Raw genomic sequence first — 24,647 nt, forward strand, 5'->3', positions numbered from 1 at the left:
GGCACATGCAGAGGAAGATAATGAGTCAGTAGAATATATGATGATACCTTAGGTCTTTGATTTTTGTGTTCTCAGCACCTAGCGTTGAGTGGCACAGAGCAGTTCAAATGAATGAAATGGGATGAATCAGCATTTGATACAGCTGTTCTGAGAGTCTTCTTTCAATAATATGCTCCCCACCAGGCTTCACCATGAGCCGTGGGGCAAGGGTGAGAGCCAGTGGCAGTTAGTACTGCAGGGAGGGGCCTCTTAGAATCAGCAGAGGAATGGCTTTGGCTCAGCCATCATAGATTCTGCTGCAAGGCCAGCAAGCAGCCCAATTGTAATTGAATGTTTTCCTGAGCATTTTTTCCTTTAGGGAATGATGTGAAATGAGACACCACAGCCTTTCTTGGGGGCAACTAGAATGGAAAGATATCTGAGCACAAGCCAAATATCCATAGATCTCTGCAGTCACTTTGCAATAAATCCAGATCAACAGAGTTGTTCAGGGTTAGGTTGTAGTTCAGGTGTCCAGTGTGTGGTTGACACAAATCAAATGAAAACTAGCTCCCTTGGCTCCTGGTTCTCTCTTACCTTTTATAACCCATTTGCTCTCACCTCCGCTGGCAGTATCCAGCCAAGTGTCCTTTGAGTCTAGTTCTCCAAGGGGCATAAATTGCTTCCTCTGGGGTGGGGAGAAATTAAAGCATTCCAAGAAGCTCCAGAAGGCTAGCAAGATTCCTTGGAAAAAGGCACTTTTCAGGCTTTTTTCAATATACAGCACAACTGAGACCTTGCCAGGACACTTGAGCGTTTATGCATGAAGCAGAATCTGCTGCTGCCAAGTATTCAGGGGTAGTTTCCCCAATCAGGGCTTTGTAATTCTCTGATGCACTACAGATCTACCCTTGGCATCCTGCTATGTCTCTAGCACCCAGTAGTGTCTGCCACCCAGTAGATATTCAATAAATTTTTGTGGAATGGAAAATAATGGCTACAGTAGTATCCTTGGTCAGATATACCAGTCATCTTGCCACTTTTCTATATTTGTGCATGAAAGGGAGATTTGGAACACCATTTGTTTCCCCTCTCAGTGCTTATTATTTACAAGAGGAAGAGGAAGACAACTTCAGTACAAACGGTTCCACTCTGAAAAGCACAGGGAAGGAGGGGTTCTGGTTATAGTCCTTTTGAATGCTCCAGACCAGAACGTGCATAGAGGATATGGGTTTGGATAGGAGGATGCATATTCTTCCTTCAGAATTCCTTCAGAAACTGCCCATACAAGCAAAACAACATCAACACAAAGACAACCCAAATTTACCAGTCAACATTCATTTGTTGAGTATATATTCTTTGCAGATCATTGTTATAGGGTCTGTAGAGGTCACAAGTAGAAATTTATACATTTGTATTAATGAATACAGGTATTGACATATCCAGTGCTTTACAAATGACTTACATGGTCACACGAGCATTTTCATATCTATCCTCAATGCTGAGAACAAAGCGTGGCATTTACAGCTGATTAATTAATGTTGTTGAATGAATAATGAATGAATGAACAAATGGAGTATTTTAAATACCAAAATACATTGATATCCAGCTGCTGCTAGATGTGATTATGTGTTAAGTCATCATTTCATTTCTTCATTCAGCAAGCATAGGGATAGAAGGGCAAGTAAGACATACTTGTTTTTGTAGATAAAGAGTTATTAGATATACACCATGTTGTGTTTGTGCTACATTGGTGGAAAGAGCACTGACTTAGGAGGCATCAGCCCAGAATTTATGTGATAGTTCTACCCCAAGATATTAATACTGTGTCTCAGTGGCTAAAGAAAAAACCAAATGGAGTTGGTAAATTAATAAAACTAATAAAGGCAAATAGCTTAGCTGTATGATATTCCCAAAGTAATTTCAGTTCTTGGGTCACAGTGTCCCAATCTGAACAACAACAATAACAACAACAACAACAACAAAAGTTCTATTATATAATTGTTGGATTTTCTTTTTGATTTAAAACTTTTGTTTTTGCATTTTGCTTTGTTTTGTTTTATAACTCTAATTGTCAGTAAATATGTGTTAGTTTTTATGAGAATAAAGTAATTGTCAATGTGAAAAAGATTTGAAAATGTTAATAATATTCATTCATAATATAAAAATTAGCAATGCTCTTTATTCTAGTAAAGGAAAAAGTTTAATTCTACAAGTCACTGGTTTGTTCCATATGGTTTCAAATTAGGGAAATCATAGCTATGCATAATTTGTCCCTAGTATGCTGAATGGTGATTCTCAAAATTCCTCCAATCTAATTTTGTCCAGATCAATGTTAACAGAGTGTGAAGCACCCACAGTATGCTAGGGACTGAGATGAGTGTTTTAGGTACAAAGCTAAAAACATTGTGTCTGTTCTCAGTGAGCATATCATAACCAACGGGGAAAGAGCATAGAAGAAAGAAAGAAATTATCATGGGTGGGCAGAGGATATAAATAAGAGTTCTGGGAAGGTACGGAGGAAAAAGGTACAAGGTTTGGAAGGAGATGACACTTGACTTGGAAACGAACAGTTGAGAAGAAATTTGCCAGATGCAGTGAGTTAGAGGAGGAGAGGATGGGAATTCTAAGCAGACATTAAAGCATGTATAAAGACTCCAATGAGTATGTCAAAGCATGCTCATTTGGAGGCAGCCAAGAATAGTTTTATGTGGCTTAGAGCCAGGGAATAAATGGAGTTTTGGTTGAGAGAAGAGGTACAGATAAAGGCTCATATACATGCTCAGAAAAGGTTGTGGAATGCTTTATCTTTTATACTGGAAGACTGAAGCTCTCAGACACATTTATTATACATATATTCTTACAATTAGAAATTTCCCCAAGTTTCAAAATTAGGAATACAGAGAGAAAATTAAGTGAATGAGTGAATGAGTAAACAAAGTGAATGCATAAGTAATAAACAAAGAGTTTGTAGTGGGTGTTGGAAGAACCAAGAGGGCAATACTTTTGAAGGATAGCATTCTCTGGAAAGTGGGTATTTGGCATAGTGGAATATGTGATAATGTGTGAGCAGTGCAGGTCCTTCATTAGGACACATGTAAGGGTAGCATACTTGAATCTCTGCATGGTTAATTACAGTGCCAAGGAAAATTATTATTGCATTGACTGTTGACAGTGATATATGAGGGATGCAAATGGCTGAACCCTTCTTGAACCTATAGGTCATACAAGTATGTTAGTTAGAGTCACATGTATAGTGATAGGGTGCAAGCAGAGAGGTCTGAGTGACAGAGAATTTAGTGTGTATGCTCCTGTGATTGTGTGTCTCATGGCCAGGGGGTGGGAGGGTGATAATTAGGCTTACAAGTGGTTAGGGTATTCATTTGAGTTCATTTTTTTTTTTTAAATTTTACTTCTTTACAGGAGTAAGTCATTAGCAACAAAATATTCTATGACCAAGGGCAATTCATTTTCCTCCTTTGGAACTATGCTTCTTTTCCTATAAAATGAAGAGGTTGGATTTGAAAATCCCTAAAATGTCTTCCAGCTATGTACTTACTGCTTAAAATAATCTTCTCCTTTAAAGTATTAGATAAATTTCATGGTGGGGGTTGGTGTATATGCGTGTGTGTTAGCCAATCCCGACAAAGCTTGTAATATGCCGCTTTTAAGATGTATTGATGTAGCATTTTTGTTTCTGCTTTTTAGATGGTTGAACACTTTAGGAATGCTGGCAAATCAGGGCATTGACGTTGTGATACGACATTCATTTTTTGACCATGGATACAATCATCTTGTGGACCAGAATTTCAACCCATTACCAGTAAGTGTGAAATAAAGATTCCCAACTCCTTTCCCATGTGATTCAGTTGTTTTGACTATGCCTTGTTCCATAATGGGAGAATTTTTCTCCTCCCTCTGTTACCTGTTAATTTCATAAGTTGGACAAAAGCATTCATGTCTTTGTTCTCGACCCATTTCACAGACTTTTGGCTTCACTACACATATCTGTATATACACACCAAGGTACATATTCATATATGCATATATACACTTATATATGTATATGCATTTTGATATATTTATATATTTATTTACTACCATTATTTTTTTTTAAATTTTTTTTTTTGTTTTATTTATTTCTAGGAGAGAGAAACAGCATGAGCAGGGGAGGGTCAGAGAGAGAGGGAGGCACAGAATCTGAAACAGGCTCCAGGCTCTGAGCTGGCAGTCAGCACAGAGCCCGACGCAGGGCTCGAACCGACGAACCGCGAGGTCATGACCTAAGCGAAAGTCAGACGCTTAACCGACTAAGCCACCCAGGCGCCCCTTACTACCATTATTTTAACAAACCTTGTGCAGTTGAGATTCCACATCTACTTGTGGCCTGTTTGAACTCTGCTTGAGAGTGAATTTTTCCAGATCGTTTTCTTTTAATGCTAATAGGAGACATTAGTTAATGTCAGATGCAACATGTTGAAAGCAGATGGGAGCGTGTTGGCCATGATCAGATGCAGTATGAACCCATCTCTTGGGGAGTGGCTACAGTGCACTTATAGTTAGGTGTTTATCCCTGTGTGGATTTGCCCAGGACACTAGCTTCTCTGGGAAGGGAAGGCTAAAGAAGAATGGCAGGAGCAGAGAGCTTAGTTTGGTGGGTGCCTGTTTTCACCAATCAGAGAGACCCCACTTAGTCCAGAAAGCTGCACTCATCAGGAATATTATGTGGATTATCCTTTTCACAGACATCGTGGTCACAGAGAAAGGTCAGACTTCTCTCAATAGCTCACAGACTATGAGCACTGGGATTCTGCACTGGGCACTGGGGAGGAGATCCAGTCGCACCTCCTATAACAGAGGAACTGAGGGGCACCTGGGTGGCTAAATCAGTTAAGTGGCTGACTTTGGCTCAGGTCATGATCTCATGGGTTTGTGAGTTTGAGCCCCGGGTTGAGCTCAGTGCTGACAGCTCAGAGCCTGGAGCCTGATTTGGATTCAATGTCTCCCTCTCTCCCTTCCCCTCCCTGCTTTGTTCTCTCTCTCTCTCTCAAAAATAAATAAATGAAAAAAAATTTTTTTTAAAAACCAGAGGAACTGATAGTCCAGGGAGGAGGAGGGGAAGGGATATGTAGAGCCAGCTCTAGAACCCATCCCTGCACTCTAGTCCAGTGCTTTTCCTGCAGAATTACTGCTGCCCTTGGGTCTGCACTAAGCAAACTCAAGTGGAACCAGTGAGTGTTCCTGCCATTTACTTCCCTCTGCCTATTTCCACCTGGTATTCCTCCCACTCTCATCCCTGCCCTGAGCCAGGAGGCCTCCGAACCCAGAACAGAGACCAATGTGGCACCCAATAGTACCATTTCCATGTCTCCAAAAAATCCCTCTACGTTAGAATACTGAGTAATGATTATATCACTGATTGTAGATAACTCAAGTTAAACCACAAGTATTAAAACTGACTAGCATAGTCACTTTTGTTCACAGGCAGGAATGCCTCTTTCAAAGTGTGTGTAGTTGACAGAAGTGGGAGGGACACACTAATGTACAGTGCAGAGGTAATTTTTAGTTTGTTTATTTGGGCTCATAAACTTGTAGAGATAAAACAAAATAATAATGGAAAAGTCTCTATGAGGTGTCAGCATTAAACAAATATAATGTCACACAAAACTAAATATTTATTGACCATCAGGCACTGGGGAGGGAGAGGATAAATAATAAATAAGTGAATAAACAAATAATAGAGTACTATGACAAGAACTTAGTACGGGCTCTTTTGGAGTGCATATATAGGAAGGCTTCTCTGAGAAGGGACATTTAAGCCAAGAGCCCAATGACAAGGAACCAGCCATGTGGATTTTGTAGAGGAACTTTCAGGCAGGGGAAGGGGCTAGCACAAAGTCTCCAAAGCAGGAATGGTCTAGGAATGTTTGAGGAAACACAAGGACACCAGAATGATGGGGGCCTGACAGAGAAGGGGGAGACTGGTTGGACGTGAGGCCACATAGATCACATAGGGCTTTGCCAGCTAACAGATGTTGGACTTTATTGTACATAGTATGAAAAGCCAGAGGAAGGTTTTATGCAGGAAAACAATACAATCTAGCTTATATTTTTAAAAGATGACTCTGGTATAATTAATGCATCAGCTGTTATAGTTGTAATAATAATGTACAGACCACTTTCATATATGGTACCTCAATAATGCTCCGTATATCGTGTCCTCCCTCTTCTCTGTCCTCCCTCCTTGCCTTTCTCCCCTCCCTCACTCACTCAAATTTCATTCACTCCTCCTGATCATGTACTACACGCTGATCATTATTCCTGGCAGAGGGCCTCTTTGATGAACCAAACAGACAAGGTTCCTGAACTCTTGGAGGTTATAAGCTAGTGAAGCATAGTGAGAAATGGAAAATAAATAAACATGTAAACAAGATAATTGCACTTGGTCATAATTGCTCTGAAGAGAGACTGGTGAGAGAAAAATAACTATTTATACTTATTTTTCTGAAGAGAAAGTAGGGCTCTGTAAAGCTATTAAGTGGCTTGTCCAAGGTTGGACAAGTACAAGGAGCTGAGTATCTCAGAGTTTTACAGTTAGTTCTATATCTGATTGTCTTCTCTCTTCTTTGAGGTACTCTTTGGTGTCTGTCCTGTGGTCTGAGGCCAATATTTGCTTCAGGTGGGTCTGGAGATGGAAATGGGTATCTTAAGGAACTGGAGAGAAGAAAACCCTAGACCAGAAAAAGATGGTCTTTGAGTGACTGACTTGATTTCCAGGGTTGGACAAATCTGGATTCCATATCAGCTGACTGTGTGTAGGTTAAAGGAGCAAGTCCTCATGGCTTTGATTCTCCCCAGATGAGAGTTGCTACAGCTGGCTTCCTTTATAAGCGCAGCACAGGAGACCTCGCTTGATAGGTGGTGGCATCAGAGCTCTCACGAGTTCATGGGAAGGTAAAGTAAGTCCCACCGATTCAGCACAATGGCTCAAGTGAGCTGGGCAGTTGTATTCCTAAAAACACTACACTCTGATAAAGAAACTGTATGTTAAAGCACTTACGGTAGCAGGCTTTCTTTTTATCTTTCTTAGTGCTAATCTTTTTATCTGCACCTTATAAGTAGAGAACTTGATAGCCAGGAGAACTTGACCCTGGAAAGAATTTCCTAGGCTAGACCAGGGCACCAGTCAGACCTTGCCAGCAGGCCCTGGAATGGGTAATGGAGACAGACCTGGGAGTCGTACTGGTTGCCACTTCAGAGAGTTGTGCAGTTGATGACCAAACATTGCCAATAAAAACTTGTGGATTTTATATTGTGATTAAATCTTCAGGAGAATTTGTTGAGAGCTTAGGGGATTCATGAGTTGTGTTTTGGTTGTCTTCCAGAAAAATCAGTATTTTCCATTCCAGTTTCTTCAAACCCAGCTCAGCACATTTAAGGAAAAGACCTTTTTAGCAAATACTGTTTTGATTTTGTTTCTGTTTTGTTGTTGCTCTTAGATAAACTTAGAAAAAGTAAGGATCTTGGCCTAATGGCCGCTTAGCTCATATCACATATTACGCCTCCACGTGCCCAGTCAGCTTTGATCCCAGCTTGTAGGATTCTAGCAGCTCTGACAAAGCCATTCCAATAGTGCCGTTTCAGTCTAAGGTAAGAGGAAGAGGAGGGTAGCCCTTTAAAAAAAAAAAAACTTGTCTTCAGAAAAGATCATTTCCAGCTATATCCTATGTTCTTTATGGTTGTTCCTCTAGAAAAGTGCCAACACTCCTACTGTTGGAGATTTTCCCTCTCCTGGGAAGAGGAGAACATTTAGTTCAGCAGTGCTTCGTCACCGACTCCCACCCCTTTCCCCTGACCCTCCTGCCATTGGGAAAGAGAGAACGTGTGAGTCTCCACAGCCAGCCAGCCAGTCAGGGGCTCCCTTGGGAGTAAGTGATGTTTGTGCAGAAGAGATCTGCACATTTGGTGGACATAGTCCAGACCCCACCAGCCGTGGGCATTTCTCCTAAGAGAGGGTTTTGGAATTTAGCTTATGCTTTTTTTAAGAACTTGATTTACAGAGCTTCCAGGGAAGGGAATGGTGAATTACTAGTCAACATCTTTTTAACTCCCACGCCAGCCAAACAAATATAATTCAATTCAAAAAACATTGACACTTCAAACGTGTCTGGCTCTGTGCTAGGTATTCTGGGGACACAGAGATAAATAAGATATGGTTCCCTCATCTACAGAGCTAACAATCTGGCATGTGTTTGTGTTTGGGGGATTGTAGTTTAGTCTTCTAGAATAAAACAGAAAGCTAGTTCACACAGGACTGTGTTTTCTCTATTGCGCGTAGTGCTGGTGATAATTATATTTGCTGTCACCTTTTTTGCCAACTGTCACTGCTGAATAATAATATTCAATTCACCTGGATGCACATTTATTGAGCACTTACTGTGTACATTGTTCTAGAATATAGTCAGTGGTCATAGCCTGGAGTACTACTCACTAGTTTACGGTGGGATTGAGCCTATGGCTCTGGTTCCCACAGCAACATGCTCTGAGCCAAGCCTTCAGGTTTCATTTGGTTACTGGAAGGATATTCTGAATCTTAATGGTACCTGCCTAACTCTGCTGGTTAGCTTATCACAGGGATGAGACCCTAAGTGCTTCATCCTTGTTTCCCTTGGACATGTTAGTGCCCTTTATATGCTGCACAGCTGCAATACAGACACAGGATCTGCTTCAGTCTGTCCTGCTCCTGAGAAAGAATGTCCAGTTACAAACGCATGTTTCACTGATGCTGAATTAATGCACAATTTCTTCTTGTAAGAACACCACCACTTACATAGGAGGCCTCATGCAGAACAGCAGGAGCCTGGGACTATGACGGGATTCGTGGGTACTGTTCTTAACACTGCCATTAATTAAATGTGTATCTTTGGTACCAGTTTTTTCATCACTCAAATTGTGATAAAAATGTCTTCTCTATCTGCCTCCAAAAGGTACTGTTATGATCCTTGAGAAAAGTAGATAGGAAAATAGGATTCTGGGGATTTCATATATATTTATATACAGAGAAAATTACTGGAATCTCTTCAAACGTCTAAAAGTGGTTTTCTTTGGGTGGTGGGACTATAGACAGTTTTAATTTTCTTCTTTGTGGGTTTCTTTTATATGTAAAATTGCTGTAGTCAGCATTATTGCTTTTTTAATCTGAAATAAAAGGCTTTAAAAATTTTTTTTTAATTTTTATTAAAATTTTTTTAACATTTATTCATTTTTGAGAGAAAGAAAGACAGAGTGTGAGCAAGGGAGGTACAGAGAGACAGGGAGACACAGAATCCAAAGCAGACTCCAGGCCCTGAGCTGTCAGCACAGAACCTGATATGGGGCTTGAACCCATAAGCTGTGAGATCGTGACCTGAGCTGAAGTCGGACACTTAACCAACTGAGCCACCCAGGCGCCCCTTTTTAATTTTTATTTTAAGAGAGAGAAATCACGTGAAGGGGGGAGAGGCGCAGAGAGAGAGAACCTTTTTTTTTTTTAATGTTTGTTTTGTGAGAGAGTGTGCAAACAGGGGAAGAGCAGAGAGGAGGACAGAGGATCTAAAGTAGCCTCCACGCTAACAGCAGCAAGCCTGATGTGGGGCTCGGACTCATGAACCATGAGATCATGACCTGAGCTAAAGCCAAAAACACTCACTGAGCCACCCAGGTGCCTTGAGAGAGAGAGAATCTTAAGCAGGCTCCACACTCAGTGCAGAGCCCGATGTGGGGCTCGATCCTATGACTCTGGGATCATGACCTGAACTGAAATCAAGAGTCAGATGCTCAGCTGACTGAGCCACTGAAGCACCCCTAAAGGCTATTTTTTTTAATTTTTACTATTAAAAAAATTGTTAACATTTATTTATTTTTGAGAAAGAGAGAGAGAGACAGAGTGCAATCAAGGGAGGGGCAGAGAGAGAGAGGGAGACACAGAATCTGAAGCAGGCTTCAGGCTCCCAACCTGTCAGCATAAAGCCTGATGTGGGGCTCAAACTCACCAAACATGAGATCATGACCTGAGTTGAAGTTGGCACTTAACTGAGCCACCCAGTTGCCCCAAGGTTATTTTTAAAAGAAAAAAATAGTGTTTTGAAAGAATTAAATCTTTAAATAATTAAGCAAATATTATCCCAAACTAATTAATTTATTATTCATGATTCATTTATTCATAAACACTATTACACTTATGCTGTATGCTAGATGCAATGCTGGGCCCTGGGGACCCTGTCCCAACCATCAAGGAGCTTGCAGGAACTGTGGCATAAGTACTTTAGCAGGACAGAAGATGAACAGAAGCCAGCGTGGGTGGAGGGCAGGAGTGGGACATCAAGGAAGGCTTTCTGGAGGAGACAATGCCTGAGCTGGATCTTGAAGGAGAAGGATAAGTTAGCCACAGGAAGAAGAGTTTGGGGTCTGGGGACGATCTTCCGAGCAGAGGCAATAGCACGTGCAAAGTGACAAAGCATCAATCCATCATGGCAGATGGATTATGAAAAATTTCTTAAGAAAGCATTTCCCATTGCTCTCCAGTGGCCACACAGGGTGTGTGAAAATTAAGGAATTTCAAAGCTACAGATCTGGAGGTGGTGGGGCGGGGGAGGTACAAAACTTAGCCAAACCAGCCTGTGACCTGTTTCTTGGTGTAGCTTCCTTTCTTTTTCTTTTCTTTCCCGTGGGAGCCATCAGGAAGATGAAAGAAGCAGAGGGTACCTGTTTAGGGGTAGCTGTGATGTGAAACCCAATCCTCTCATTAAAGGCCCTGACAAAGACTTCTCCATGAGCTGCCTTTCTTTGTGGGGCTCTGCAGCCGCTGAGAGAAGGGCTTCCATGGCTGTGCCATCAATCACTGGGATCCAGGCTGGCTCATGTCTGTGGCCATAGTTCCCGGGCTGCATGCCCAGTGGGCGTGACTTGCTTCTTTCCTCCTCTGTGCCTCTACACCCTGGCCTCTCAGTTCAGAGCTTTGCCTGTCCCATCAGACCAGGCTGGCAGCTCTTCTGCCTCTTATGCTTTCAGTAGAAGCCCCTCTGATTTTGAACTTCCAGTCCTCATCCTTTGCTTAGTTCTAAACCAGAGTGATGCACATGGGACGTGAGCAACACACCCCAGCACTTACACCGGCTCACCCTGACGGAGGCTGCCTTGGGTGGGAGAAAGAGATCTGCATGTGACATCAGAAGATGCGGGCACGGTGTGCAGCACCACAGTGTTCCAGCTGCTGGAGTCTTGGTTTCCAGCTCAGGAATAGGGGCCTGACTATTCTGAGGTTGGAAGTGGGGAGTATTTGAAAGTAGCACTTAAGACTATTGGCTTGGGAATCATGTTGACCTGAGTTTCAAACCCAGCTCCACCATTTACTAGCTTAGTAACCTCAAGAAACATCAATTTCCCCTCATAAAATGGAGGCAACAGTAGTGTCTATCTCACAGCATTGCTGGAGAGGACGGGACAAGACAATGCATGTGTATATTTTACCACATAGTAAGTACTCAATAAATGTTAGCTGCTATTATTATTTATAAAGTCACATTATAAGTGTAAAATTCTGTAAGTCATAGTAATAATTATCATTAATGACACAACTTAGCCATGGCAAGATAGTATTCATTTGACTATTTGTACAGGTAGTCTGGAAATCAACTCAAGTAATAATAACTATCATATGAAAAGTAGATATTTTTGCAAAAATTAAATTACAAGGAAACTAGAAAAACACAAAAAGAAAGCTGTGCTTCTTGCCCTTGAGAGGATTGACTGCAAATGGTTAAAGATAAACTAAAAATTACAACTTATTTTCCTCCCGAGAAGACGCTGCCAACCTTTCCCAGTGAAGGCAATGAAGGCAGTAAACCACACTGCAGTACCAGCTCTAACACCTTCATTTGGTATTTATAAATGGCCCAATAAGCCCTGGAAACCATGATATGTCACATCAAAGTGCTAATGACAGCACATTATGTGAATCACTGAGAAGCAACAATTGAAAATCTCTCTCTGCCATCAACCATTTATATTGCTCCCAGATTGCAGTTCTGAGGGATTTCAGCTACGGGAAGGCATGCAGCAACCTAAATAAATTAGGGAGAAGAAGCAATTACAGCCGCACAGCACTTGAGCTCAGGAGCGGGGTGCCATCCTCTGAGCGGCCTTTACATGATGGAGGAGCAAGGCGAGCTCCGGAAATGAGAGAAGCCGCCCCTCACCTAACCTCATCAGTTCACCTAAAACACTAGGAAGGACATTGTCTAAAAATAATCTGACAAGGAAGAGAGGAATGGAGGGAGGGGGGAGGAGAAAAGAAAGGAGAGAAAAAAATAGAATGCTCTTTTGTGGGTTGGAAAGATCGTTTATGAGCGCCACAGTATGACAAACTTAAGGTTATTTCTTAAGCATTCTGTTGCAAACCTACAGGCACAATGAGGTCTGGTTATGACATTTAGGAACCAACAGGCAGGACTCTGATAGAACTAACCTGAGAGCCAAAGAGAATACATTATGTTCTTTCTAACTCAATTGTGTTTTTGTTGTTGTGTAAACAAAAGCCTAAGTCTTTTAAAATCGAAATAGAACAAATGCACATGACTTTTGTTTTTAATACTTATTGAAATATACTACCCTGTAAATTTTTAAAAATCTATCAGTCATTAGCTATCTCACTTTCAACTATTATCAATCTCTGATTTGGTTTTAAACATTGAAAGGACTGAATAGAACACATCATTCTAACTTTAAACTTGAGCAGACCCATCTTCTAGTCCAGAATTCACTGTTTTCATCCTGATGTCAAAATCCTTATAACCTCTCTTTCATTAGAATGGTGATTCTCAAGCCTATGCACATTACAGTCTCCTAGGGGGCTTTTAAAAAATACCTATACGGGGTGCCTGGGTGGCTTAGTCGGTTAAGTTTCCAACTTTGGCTCAGGTCATGATCTCACAATTTGTGGGTTCGAGCCCTGCATCGGGCTCTGTGCTGACAGCTCAGAGCCTGGAGCCTGCTTCAGATTCTGTCTCTCTCTCTCCCTCTCAGAAATAAATAAAAAACATTAAAAAAAAATACCTATACTTAGGCACCATCCCTAGGGATTCTGATTCAGTTGGTCTGTAAAGGATACCAGGTGTTGGTATTTTTTAAAGCTCCCCAAGTGGTTCTAATGTGTAGCCAGATTTGAGAATCACTGGGTTTGAGGTTTCCATTTACCCCGATTAAATAGAAATTACCTTTCCCCTTTTCTCTACTCTTTTGTACTTAACTTTTGCTTCACCTATCAAGACATTAACACAATTTTAATACTGTCTATAATTAATTCATCTGATAAATATTTATTGACTATTATTTGCCAGACACTGTTCTAGTTCCTGAGAAAATAGAGGTGAAGGAGAAAGACAAGACCCCTGCCCATGTTGGAGATTTCAGTCTAGTAGTAGAGGCTAAAACATATAAACTAACAAATAATTAATTACAAAATTCAGAATGGTGTATAGGAAGCAAGCAGGCTGCTCACTTGAAGAATAATGAGGAGAGAGGATATAGAAAATGTGGTTGAGGAAGTCTCAAGGAGGAGGCAGCTGGCCATTGGGGGAGCTGGTGAGGAGCACAGCATTCTCAGAGGGAGTAGAATCTGCAAAGGCTGTTGAGAGGAGAGACTCGGTGGTACGTCAGAGGTCACGAAGTGCCTCTAAAGGCCGCCCTGAGGCCTGGTCCATGGACAGCCAGGTGCAGAAACAGCCAGTGAACTTCCTGGTTCAATATATCTCAGGCTCTCCCTATACCCAGTTCCTACTCCACACTTGGCAAACCATCTTGCTTCCACTCTCTGTGAGAATCAAGGTGGTGCATGCTGCTGCCTGCCCCACATAGGGGGGACCCTCGTTTGAGCCTCATGCCTACTGTATTTCTCTGCCACCGACCAACCATCTCACATGCAGCCCCAGTCACCTCGCAGCAGGCTTTGAAACAAGAATGACAGAATAATGATACTTGTGGAAGCTGGCAGTGAACATTTGGGAGTTCATCATGCTATTCTATTTTGGTGTATGTTTAAAATTTTCAGTGATAATTTTTAAATGTCCTTATGCTTAGGGTGTTGTAACATACACTAATGCAAAGCACTGTTTTAGTTGCTCTGGGACATAAGCAACAAAGGTCCTGTTCTTTCTCTCCATGTTTACAATCTGTTTGAAGAGATAACACGTAGAACCTTGGAGAGATAGCTGATAGTTGATGTATGTGAAGGTCTGTCTTGTTCACTCAGTATCTCCAGAGCCAGACCTCTGGGTAGGAGACATTAGTACTGGCTGGAGAAAAAGGGGTAGAAGGGAGAATTGGGGAAGTCTTGTGCAACATGTCAGGAGTGGACATTTGTAATATTCCCAAAGAATCCTTGGTCCTAAGAAAGCTCCTTGTCCTGTGGTGCTGAGACAATAGAAGGGAAGGAGTGTCTTAGGATAGAAGGAAGAACAGGAGTTCCAGATCCGATATCAGGTTCTGCCACCAACTCATTCATCCTGGGGCACTGGGCGCTCTGGGTCCATCTCAAATGTGGGTGTTGAATGTGACCATCTGAGGTCCCCCTTTAGCTCTGATATTTTCTGATTCGTCTTCAAGATTTCCATACCAGTATCTTCAGACAGACCTCCCAGCTGAATTTATGTTAATAGAACCTTTAAAATAAAATTAAACAGCACTATTTCACTTTTAAATCATTCAGGAAGGGATCCCTCTTTTCTTAAGGCTCTGGTAGCCCTGTTAGAGCAGTTATCACTTTCTTTTGTTATTAGAGTTGTTTGGGTACATTGAATTTCCTCTCTCTGACTGTCAGCTCCTTGAAAACAGAATCCACCTCTCCCACTTTTATATCCCCTATAATTCCCGCTCATAGGCAGTCCTTACTGAACTCTAAAGATGCTTAGTGACTGGGACCCCAGGGGCTGCAGTGTGCTGCTCCGTGATGGAAATATGGGAGACGGGTGTTTCCTGTCAGGTGTTGTGTGCACACTGGGAGACAGTAGAGCTTGGTGCTTAAGAGATGGGGCTCTGGAGTCAGACAGATCTGGATGTGAATCCCAGCTCTACTGTCTACTTCCTGCATCACATTTCACAGATTCCTCATCTTCCATCATCTGTATGATGGGGATACTAATGGTCTGTGCCTCATGGGCTTATAATAGTGCCTGACACTTAGTAAATACATAATAATGTGAACATTATTATTTATTCTAAATATATGAAAATTACTCCTTGGAATTGGATCAAGTTACTACATCTTTGGAAATATAGGGTTATGTGGGAAACGGCCATCCCCAAAAGTAGGTACTACTTACAAATTATAAGTAACTTGAAAAATTTTAGTTACAGTTATGTTAGTTGGCACATGTAGATTGTTTTAGAATCTTCAAAATCCTTTAAAACAGAATTTCATATTCCATAAACCTGTATAATAATAGTTTTCTTCTGTGGCTTCTTTGACTTTATTCTTTAAGGTCCACTATAAGTTTCCACAGCTTATTTCCATCTATTAATTCATATGACCTTTCCAACTTCCTGATAAGGCAGGTAGCAGAGATATGCCCATCCTGTTTGGCAGAGAAGAAAAATGAGGCCCAGAGAGGTCCAGCAACTTACCCAAGGGAACACAGCAAGATATAGCCAGTGGTTCTGAGTTCTGTGACTCTTCACTACTACTTCATTTTATTCCTGTGGTTCTGCCACAGCTTTGTTAGGTCAAGAATTCCGGTTAACTCTATCTGCTAGCAGCCAAGGCAGATAGAAGTGGCAATGAGGAAGCAGAAAAGCTGACTTAAAGGTAAAATAAAATGATCCAGGAGATAAAAACCTGGGACTTAACAGTGGCTGACTCTTGAAGATATGCATTTTTACTGAATAATGAAATAAAAAAAAGAAAGTGACAAATTTTCAATTTCATGCAGCAGCAGGTTAATTTCACTGACTATATTGAATGTATTAAAAGAGTAATATAGGGCACCTGGGTGGCTCAGTCCGTCAAGCATCTGGCTTTGTCTCCCATCATGATCTCGTGATTCGTGAGTTCAAGGCCTGCATTGGACTCTGTGCTTACAGCTCAGAGCCTGGAGCCTGCTTCCGATTCTATGTGTGTGTGTCTCTCTCTGCCCCTCCCCTGCTCATGCTCTGCCTCTCTCTCTCTCCCTCTCTGTCTCTCTGTCTCTGTCTCTCTCCCTCTCTCTCTCTTCCTCAAAAATAAATAAATATTAAAAAAAGAAATAACAATATAGAGGGTCTACCTCTATATAGGCAGTTACCATTTTTCCCATTATTATAGATGTATATGTCTACTTGCTTGATAGTGGGACCACTTTAGAACCTTTAAAACCCTGGAACCACGAGCAGTGCAGGAGCTGGACCATCCTCTAATTTTAGCCATCTGATGATGGATAGCAGATCTAGATCCAGAAGTCAAGCAAATTGTTTGGGAGAGCCACGTTGGGGCATTCGTGTTCTTCTTCTTCTTCTTTTTAATGCTCATGTATTTATTTTGAGACACAGAAAGAGCATGAGCAGGGTAGGGGCAGAGAGAATCACAAGCAGGCTCCGTACCATCAGCACAGAGCCTGACATGGGGCTTGATCCCATGAACTGTGAGATCATGACCTGAGCCAAAATAAACAGTCAGGTGCTTAACCAACTGAGTCACCCAGGCACCCCTAATTTGTGTTCTTGAGGAAGATTCCAGGATGGTGCTGAAAAGATTATTAATGCCCCTTCATTAATCTTAACTCCTGGGAAATTCTGCAAACATGTATTGGAGCCTTTGCCATGAATACAAATTGATTCAGACCCTTGCCTTCAGGCCAAATGGAATAGGAAAGAAGGTGTTGGTGATATCCGCGACAGCATACCAAGTGCCATCAATCCCTGCAGTAGATTCAGGTATGGTTACAATGTCTGGAACATCTGGGGCTGTGGGAGTAACAACTGAATTCAATTGGTGATTATCTGCCATAAATCTCCAGGTCCCATTCCTCTGGACACACAGGGCTGTAGTATTGAGATATTACATCTCTTATTATCCATGCTACCTTTTAGACGACCTTCATCAAGGTTGTGATTTCCCTTTCTCCTCCTGGGACCACTCAAGATGGAATCAGTAGGTGGGTTGGGGAATGATTTACATGTCCTACTACATGTGAATATTCCCACTGCATGTCCCACTACTTCTCTACATGTGACTCTCCTCAGTCAGGACAATCCCCTATGGACATTATGAGCATTCACAGTACAAGCATGTAAAACATCAATGCCAATATATATTCAGTAGGGAATGTATGTTGGAAGCCACAACAACAGGACATTGAATTGGTCCCACGAGCCTTACCCACAAGGTCACTTTAGATTTATTTTCCCTACTGGGAACTTTGCCCAAATCTTATTAGCTGAATTCAAGAACCCTCCTCCCCAACAAAATGGATAGGATAGTGACTTGGGAACTTGTATCTAACAGAGCCATGAGAGTTTGAGTTCCTTCCTCCCTGAAGTTTCTCACATACTTGAATGTATGCATATGGCTTTCAGTCCCCATGGAGACAAAGAGACCTCAGTCCCACCTCTAGTCATTTTTCTTCTTAAAACAGCTTGAGTTGGGATAGAAGGGAAGGGAAGAATTGGGGCACTGAGGGAGAGAATAGCTCCCTGCCAGTAAGCAAAGCTTTGCATTTATATTAATTCAAGGTTTTTTTTTTAAACAACAGCTTTTTTGAGATAAAATTCATATACCATAAAATACTCTTTAGAAGTATACAGTTCAGTGGTTTTTGATGTATTCATGGAGTAGCACAACCATCACTACTATCTGTTTTTGAATATTACCTGAAAAAGAAATCCCATACTTATTAGCAGTCACCCCCCCATTCTTTACCCCCAGTCCCTGGCAACGATGACTCTACTTTCTATCTCTATAGATTTGCCTATTCTAGATATTTCATGTAAATGGAATCACACAACATAAGGTTTTTTGTGACTAGCTACTTTCACTTAGCATAATGTTTTCAAAGTTTATCCATATTGTAATATGTATCAATATCTCATTCTCTTGTATTGCTGAATAATATTTCACTGTGTGGATAGACCACATTTTATTTATCTATTTACCAGTTGATAGACGTTAGAGCTGTTTCTACTTTTGGCTATTGTGAAAAATACCGCTATTGAATGTTAGTGTACATGTTTTTATGTGGCATATGTTTTCATTTCTCTTAGGCATTTATCATATATCATGGAGTGGAATTGATGAATCATGCATTAACTTTTTGAGGAATTTACAAACTGTTTTCCAAAGTTACTTCACCATTTTTTATTTCCACCAGCAGTGTATGATGGTTCTAGTTTCTCCATATTCTTGTTAGCACTTATTATTGTCTGTTTTTTTATTAGAGAACACTGACTTAGGAGAATCCTATTAGATGCAAAGAGGTATATCATGGTTTTGATTTGCATTTCCTTAATGACTTATGATGTTGAGCATCTTTTCATGTGCTTAGTGGCCATTTATGACTTTTCTTTGGAGATATGTCTATACAAAAGAGGGGGGTATTTGTCTGTGGTCACCTTGACCCACTTAGTTGGTGTGTAAGTAGCTATATTAGCTGCTCTTTATCAGAAGACATAAACTTTGCAATGTAGCACACTCACCGAGAACATGCAGCAGTAATTGAGGCTGGTGGCCAACTGTGTCTCCCAATAATCTACTTCTTGACTTTACATGTTCTCAGCTGAACTCAAATTTACACTTGAATGTGCCACTCTATCAGCCACTCTGATTAATCTGATTGACAGAGGCTGAGACCAAATTTGTTCCATTTGTCTCATATAGTATGATGATTGATATTATATATCAAGTTCACTAGGCCATGTTATACAATAGTAAAACATTATTCTAGATTTTTCAGTAAAGGTACTTTTTAGACGAGATAACATTTAAATCAGTAGACTTTGAGTGAAGTATATTATCTTCCATAATGTGGGTGGACCTCATCCAATCAGTTGAAGGCTTTAATAGAACCGCAACTGACGTCTTCTGAGCAAGAAAGAATTCTGCCAGCGGACTGCCTTCAGACTCTAATTTCAACATAGCTCTTCCCTGGGTCTTCAGCCTGCTGGCCTACCCTACAGATTTTGGACTTGCCAGATTCCACAATCATGTGAGCCAATTACTTAACATCAAGCTTTTAGATAGAAAGATAGACATTCTATTGGTTATTGGTTATTGGTTCTGTTTCTCTAGAAAACCCTAAAATATATAGCATTTAATTAAAGTTGCTATCAGCAAGACCTTTATAAAATAATGACCAAGGGCACCTGGGTGGCTCAGTTAAGTTTCTGACTTCAGCTTAGGTCATGATCTCAAGGTTCATGAGTTTGAACCCTACATCGGGCTCTGTGCTGACAGCTTAGATCCTAGAGCCTGCTTCAGATTCTGAGTCTCCATCTCTCTCTGCACACCCCCCCCCCACTTGTGTGCTCTCTCTCTCATTAAAAAAAATTTTTAATAAAGAAAATAATGAGAATATTGTGTTGTAATTCACCTGTTCATCTCTTTCTTCTCCTCTCCCGTGATAGGGAGAAATATTTGAGTTGAAAGAGACTGTGAAATGTTGGGTGCACAGACTATTTTAGTAATCTCTGTCTTCCTCAAACATAATTGTCACTCAATAAAAGTTTGTTGAATGGGAGAGGGATTGCATGTGTGAGTGCATGATTGGAATTCTTCTGTCACCCATAGTTGCCTTCCTCAACATCTCCATCCAGCAAAAAAGCACAGCTATCTTTCAAGGTCCATCTCACAGATCAACTCTCAAAGCTTTTCTTTAATTCTTCTAAGTGAATGTTTTCTCTCCTTCTCCTAAACCTCCTTAACATTTTTATCTGTATCCCTTTATGCATTTAATAGGCATGCTATTATCTACAAATGCTTATAGTCTTTTGCAAATTTGTCATATTTCTCTTCCTAAAATATAAATTTCTTGAGAGTATACTGATCCTTCTACCTCCTATAGCATCCAGTACACCACCAGTACCTAATAAACACTCAAAAATTGTGTGCTGAATTGGGTTGTCCCAAACCAGAGTAGGGACTCACTGGTGCAAACGTGCTAATTATCCACAGCTGGTCTTGAAGGTGTTTCTGATTATTACTTAGCAGTTCAGCTTCCCTTTAGGAAACACGGCCTTTTTGCTAATAATCATTTTAACTACCACACATCTCAGTAATGACTAGTTGCCTCTAAAATGAGCCAATAACTAGATGTTTATAGAGAGCATATATGTGAAAGACCTGTGCATAGAATACATGAAAGGTTCAGAGACCCAGTACATGGGTGTTGAATTGTTCCAGAAATCCTAGTTCATACACTTCATTATCATTTTCATCTTCTGAGTTACCGTGAAGTGAGAGCCTACTGTATGAGAGGAACGAGGTCATTTCATACCATGTTTCTTAATCCTTAAAACAACTGGAAATACTATCTTTAAATTACTGTTGATGAAATAGGGGTCACAGACTTTTAGTAATTTACCCAGAGATCACTCACAGCCCATCTAATTTTCATATTTTTCTCATCTCTAACCCCTTTGGAATCTATCTCAGGAACGTGTCTCAAAGCTAAGCCATCCACTGTTGTTAGTCTGTCATCATTTGGCACATCTTTAACTCTTATCTGGATCATCAGGGTGGCCTCCTCGTGTTTCTCCTGCCTGTAGTTTCTCCTACTTCCAGGATGTCTTCCACAGTTATCAGTCAGAGTCATGGTCATGTCATCCACTTTCTCCAAAAACATTTGTTGAATCCTTATTGCCTACATAATGCTGTGAATTCCTAAGCATGGCCATCAAGGCTGCCCATAATTTAGACTTGCCCTACTTTTAAAGTCCTGCTTCCAACCAATTACTCCTAGATTGCATGTCTGCCACTGGAATCACTTACTCATGATTACCTTCAGCGCATACCCCACACTGTGCTTCAGAGCCCCTCTCCACTGCCACCCTCGCTGATGTCCCCAATAGAAATCTCTTACTCTACTTCTCTTATAGCACTTTGATTACATTACACATGGTTCTCACTATACAATGCTATCTATCATAGTTATAAATATATAGGTCAGTCTCTCCTTTTAGACACTGAGCCAAACTGAAGGCAAAGAATATTATGAATTTTTGTGCCTGGCACGTAATAGGTACATAAGGAAAGATTATTAAATTGGCTGAATTACATTGAAAGGAGCTTGAATTTGGGGTGAATAAGTGATTAGAAGCCATGCCCCACTCTGAAGCATATTTACAGCTGCTGCCTAAGAGACACTGATTATAAATTCTTTAATCATTCTCTATACTGTAAGACACCAACCATTCAGACAGCTGTGTATCAACTACAGTATGAACAGAATGGCATCTTAGATATATTCTGGGTTCTTTCAACTCTGAGAAGCACCTCGAAGTGGTGGTTCCATACCAACTCAAATCCTCGAGAGGGGATTTGAAGGGTGAAAGAGAGGTAGCTTGCCAAATGAAATGCCTTAGAAACACCGATTTAATGACTTACATATAAATTAATCATAAACATGTGGATTAAATTTCCCCAGAAAAGGCATGTTTTGGCTCTCTGTAGACCACAAATGATTGAAAAATGATTGGAGATATTTCCTGAGCCCAAAGACAAAGAAGGAGCAGGTCTATACTTCTTTAACTGCAAATATTAGTGCAATAGATAAATTATCCAGGGGGTCTGGGGAAGTTGGAAATATGGACAGGAAATAAGAAAATGAGACTCAGCTTGGAAGTATGCTCCAGGTACATCTGGGGCAAAATAATCAGAAACAGAGAGATCTTGTTTGAGTGAGAACCCAATAAAGTTATGGAGACTAGATATTCAGGGTGATTTCTAGTTGGTGGCTCATGTGATACAAAGCAGGTCATTCTTATTCCTGAGGATGCAATAGTCTTGGACTATGAAATATGAGATGGTACTCATTGCCAGAGAATGTAAACAAAGCCTTTGCTTTTGGTAATATCAAGATTTACTGGTGGAAAAAAGGTTTGGCTAAAATTAAACTATAACTTTTGCAGATAACTCAAGGAAATAAGTAACCAAAGTCAAGACTATGGTCTTTGAGCATACAGTCCAGAGGCAAGATGGAGTCTGAGATCCAAAGCAAAAGAAATTGAAGCTGAAGTTCCTTCCCTAGGAAAGGACACAATCTTTGTGTGAAGCCATAAATGCATTTTGGACCATTCATCCACAATAGACCTTCCTAGAGGCATTTATTCTTCCCTGACATTTTATTTACTTTTTTAAATTAATGTTTATTAATTTTTAAGAGAGAGAGAGAGAGACTGCACATGCATGGGAGGGACATATAGGGAGGAATCCAAAGCCGGCTCTGCGCTGACAGCAGAGAGTCGGTGATGTGAGGCTCAAACTCAGGAACCGTGAGATCATGACCTGGGCCTAAGTCAGACTCTTAACTGACTGACCTTGCCTTGACTAACTCTCTTCCTTGCCATTTTAAAACATTTATTGGGGCACCTGGGTGCCTCAGTCAGTTAAGCATCTGACTTCAGCTCAGGTCATGATCTCTTGGTTTGTGAATTCAAGCCCCACGTGGGGCTCTATGCTGACAGCTCAGAGCCTGGAGCCTGCTTAGGATTCTATGTCTCCCTCTCCCTCTGCCCCTCCCCTGCTCACACGCTATCTCTCAAAAATAAATAAATATTTTAAAAAATTTTTTTAAACACTTCTTGAAGACATCAGACATTTGCATAGACAAAACTAAGGCACAGTCATTATAGGCAAGTTCTGACCTTGGCAGTTGGGCTATGCAATGTTTTACAAGTACACTGAAGTAAATACCAGATGCTCTAATGCCAAGGAAATGTAAAGAGGTTTCCTTTGAGTCTAGAAAAGAGTTGAGGAAAATAATCTATTGCTTTCTAGGAGGCAGGATATCTTATAGAAGTCTCTGGGTGTCCAATGAAGTGTGAGAAAAATAATAATGATTAATGATGATAATATTTTACATTTATATAATGCTTTGCTATTTACATCATGCTCCATATAAATTGTCCTATAATCTTAGTAACTACCAGGTAATATTACTATCTCATGTTTACAGATGAAGAAATGAAGAACAGAAATGACAAATCATTCGCTAGCCAGTGGCAACGTCAGGGACTCAAGTCTGGTTCTTCTGATTCAGTATTCTTCTTGTATCTAAATAACTTCGTAGCTTACTGGCCTAACTTTATAGGGAAGAAGATTACTATAGCTTGTTGAAAGTCTGTTTGCATCATCCAAATTCTTTGCTGATTGGATTGATGAGATGGTCTAAGCACTTTATTAAATCATGTAATGCCCACAACAATAGTATGAAGTGACTTTATTATTACCCTTTTTAATTTTTTTAAAGTTTATTTTGAGGGGTGCCTGGGTGACTCAGTCATTTGGGTGGCCGACTTTGGCTCAGGTCATGATCTCATGGTTGGTGGGTTGGAGCCCTGCATTGGGCTCTGTGCTGACAGCTAGCTCAGAGCCTGGAGCCTGTTTCTGATTCTGTGTCTCCCTCTCTCTCTGACCCTCCCCTGCTCACGCTCTCTCTCTCTCTCTCTCAGAAATAAATAAAAGTTTAAAAAATCAAAGTTTACTTTGAGAGAGAGAGAGCAGGCGCGAGAGAGTGGCAGAGGGGCAAAGTGAAAGGGAGAGAAAGAATCCCAAACAGGCTTCCACACTGTCAGTGTGGAGCCCAACGCGGGGCTCAAACTCATGAACCATGAGATCATGACCTGAGCTGAAACCAAGAGTCAGACGCTTAACCAAATGAGCCACCCCGGAGCCCCTTATTGCCCTTTTTTAAAGATAGAAACAGGTACGGAGGGATTAAATGACTCGCCTCCTGGTTAGCAAGTGGAAAACTAGAATCGTAGGGTTTGAACCCAGAAAGGTGAGATCATGACCTGAGCCGAAGTCGGAGGCTTAACGGACTGAGCCACCCAGGCGCCCCAACATTGTACTAATTATAGAAACTACTTTGTCATAAATATCATGTTCCGTGGTAAGGGAAAAGCTATGTCAGAATGAAGTTGGCATCTAATTCTGGGAGTATCTAATCCTGGGGTACAGATTTTAATTAACTGCAAAGAGAGTTCCAAACATGAAAAAATAAGGAGCGATATTTAAATAGCATAGTATTTAAATGATGTGACTCCTGGAAATATAACCTGAGATTCCCATTAGCAGCATGGTTGCTTCTTTCTTCTTAATGGAGAATGGAAAGAATGGAAAGTTATCTTTCTTGATTAGGAGAAAAGGGAAAGGCTTTGGGTTTTGGTGTTGGGCATGCAGACACCCCTGCCTTCTCTCTTATTTTTCTACTCTTGCTTTACAGAGAAGTAGTGACCAGGGGTCTTGGCTCAACAGCTGACCTTCTAATTCAGCTCATCTCTTTGTTTAAATGGTGACAAGGCAGGGAAAATCGTGAACATCTGGGCAGTTGAGTCACAGCTGCCAGACGGTTTTTTCCTGACAGGCTGACTACATTCTGCAATAAGTCCTTAAGTGGTTTGGGCCAAAGATGAGGGTTCAAGAGGAATGAAAAGAGCCATTCTGATCA

General features: G+C 40.9%; 1 protein-coding gene across 3 annotated transcripts in view; it reads left to right on the forward strand.

Moving 5' to 3' along the window:
- HPSE2 (heparanase 2 (inactive)) overlaps positions 1-24,647 on the forward strand; it is a 608,936-nt gene that overhangs the window by 472,209 nt on the left and 112,080 nt on the right. For all 3 annotated transcript variants that reach the window (XM_077780539.1, XM_077780549.1, XM_077780559.1), the window contains one exon: positions 3,688-3,802. In XM_077780539.1, coding sequence (XP_077636665.1) covers positions 3,688-3,802 — 115 coding nt within the window. The remainder of the gene's footprint in view (positions 1-3,687; positions 3,803-24,647) is intronic.

Source organism: Crocuta crocuta, unplaced genomic scaffold (genome assembly GCF_008692635.1).
Source record: "Crocuta crocuta isolate KB4526 unplaced genomic scaffold, BGI_CrCroc_1.0 scaffold170, whole genome shotgun sequence".
Taxonomy (NCBI): Eukaryota; Metazoa; Chordata; class Mammalia; order Carnivora; family Hyaenidae; genus Crocuta; species Crocuta crocuta.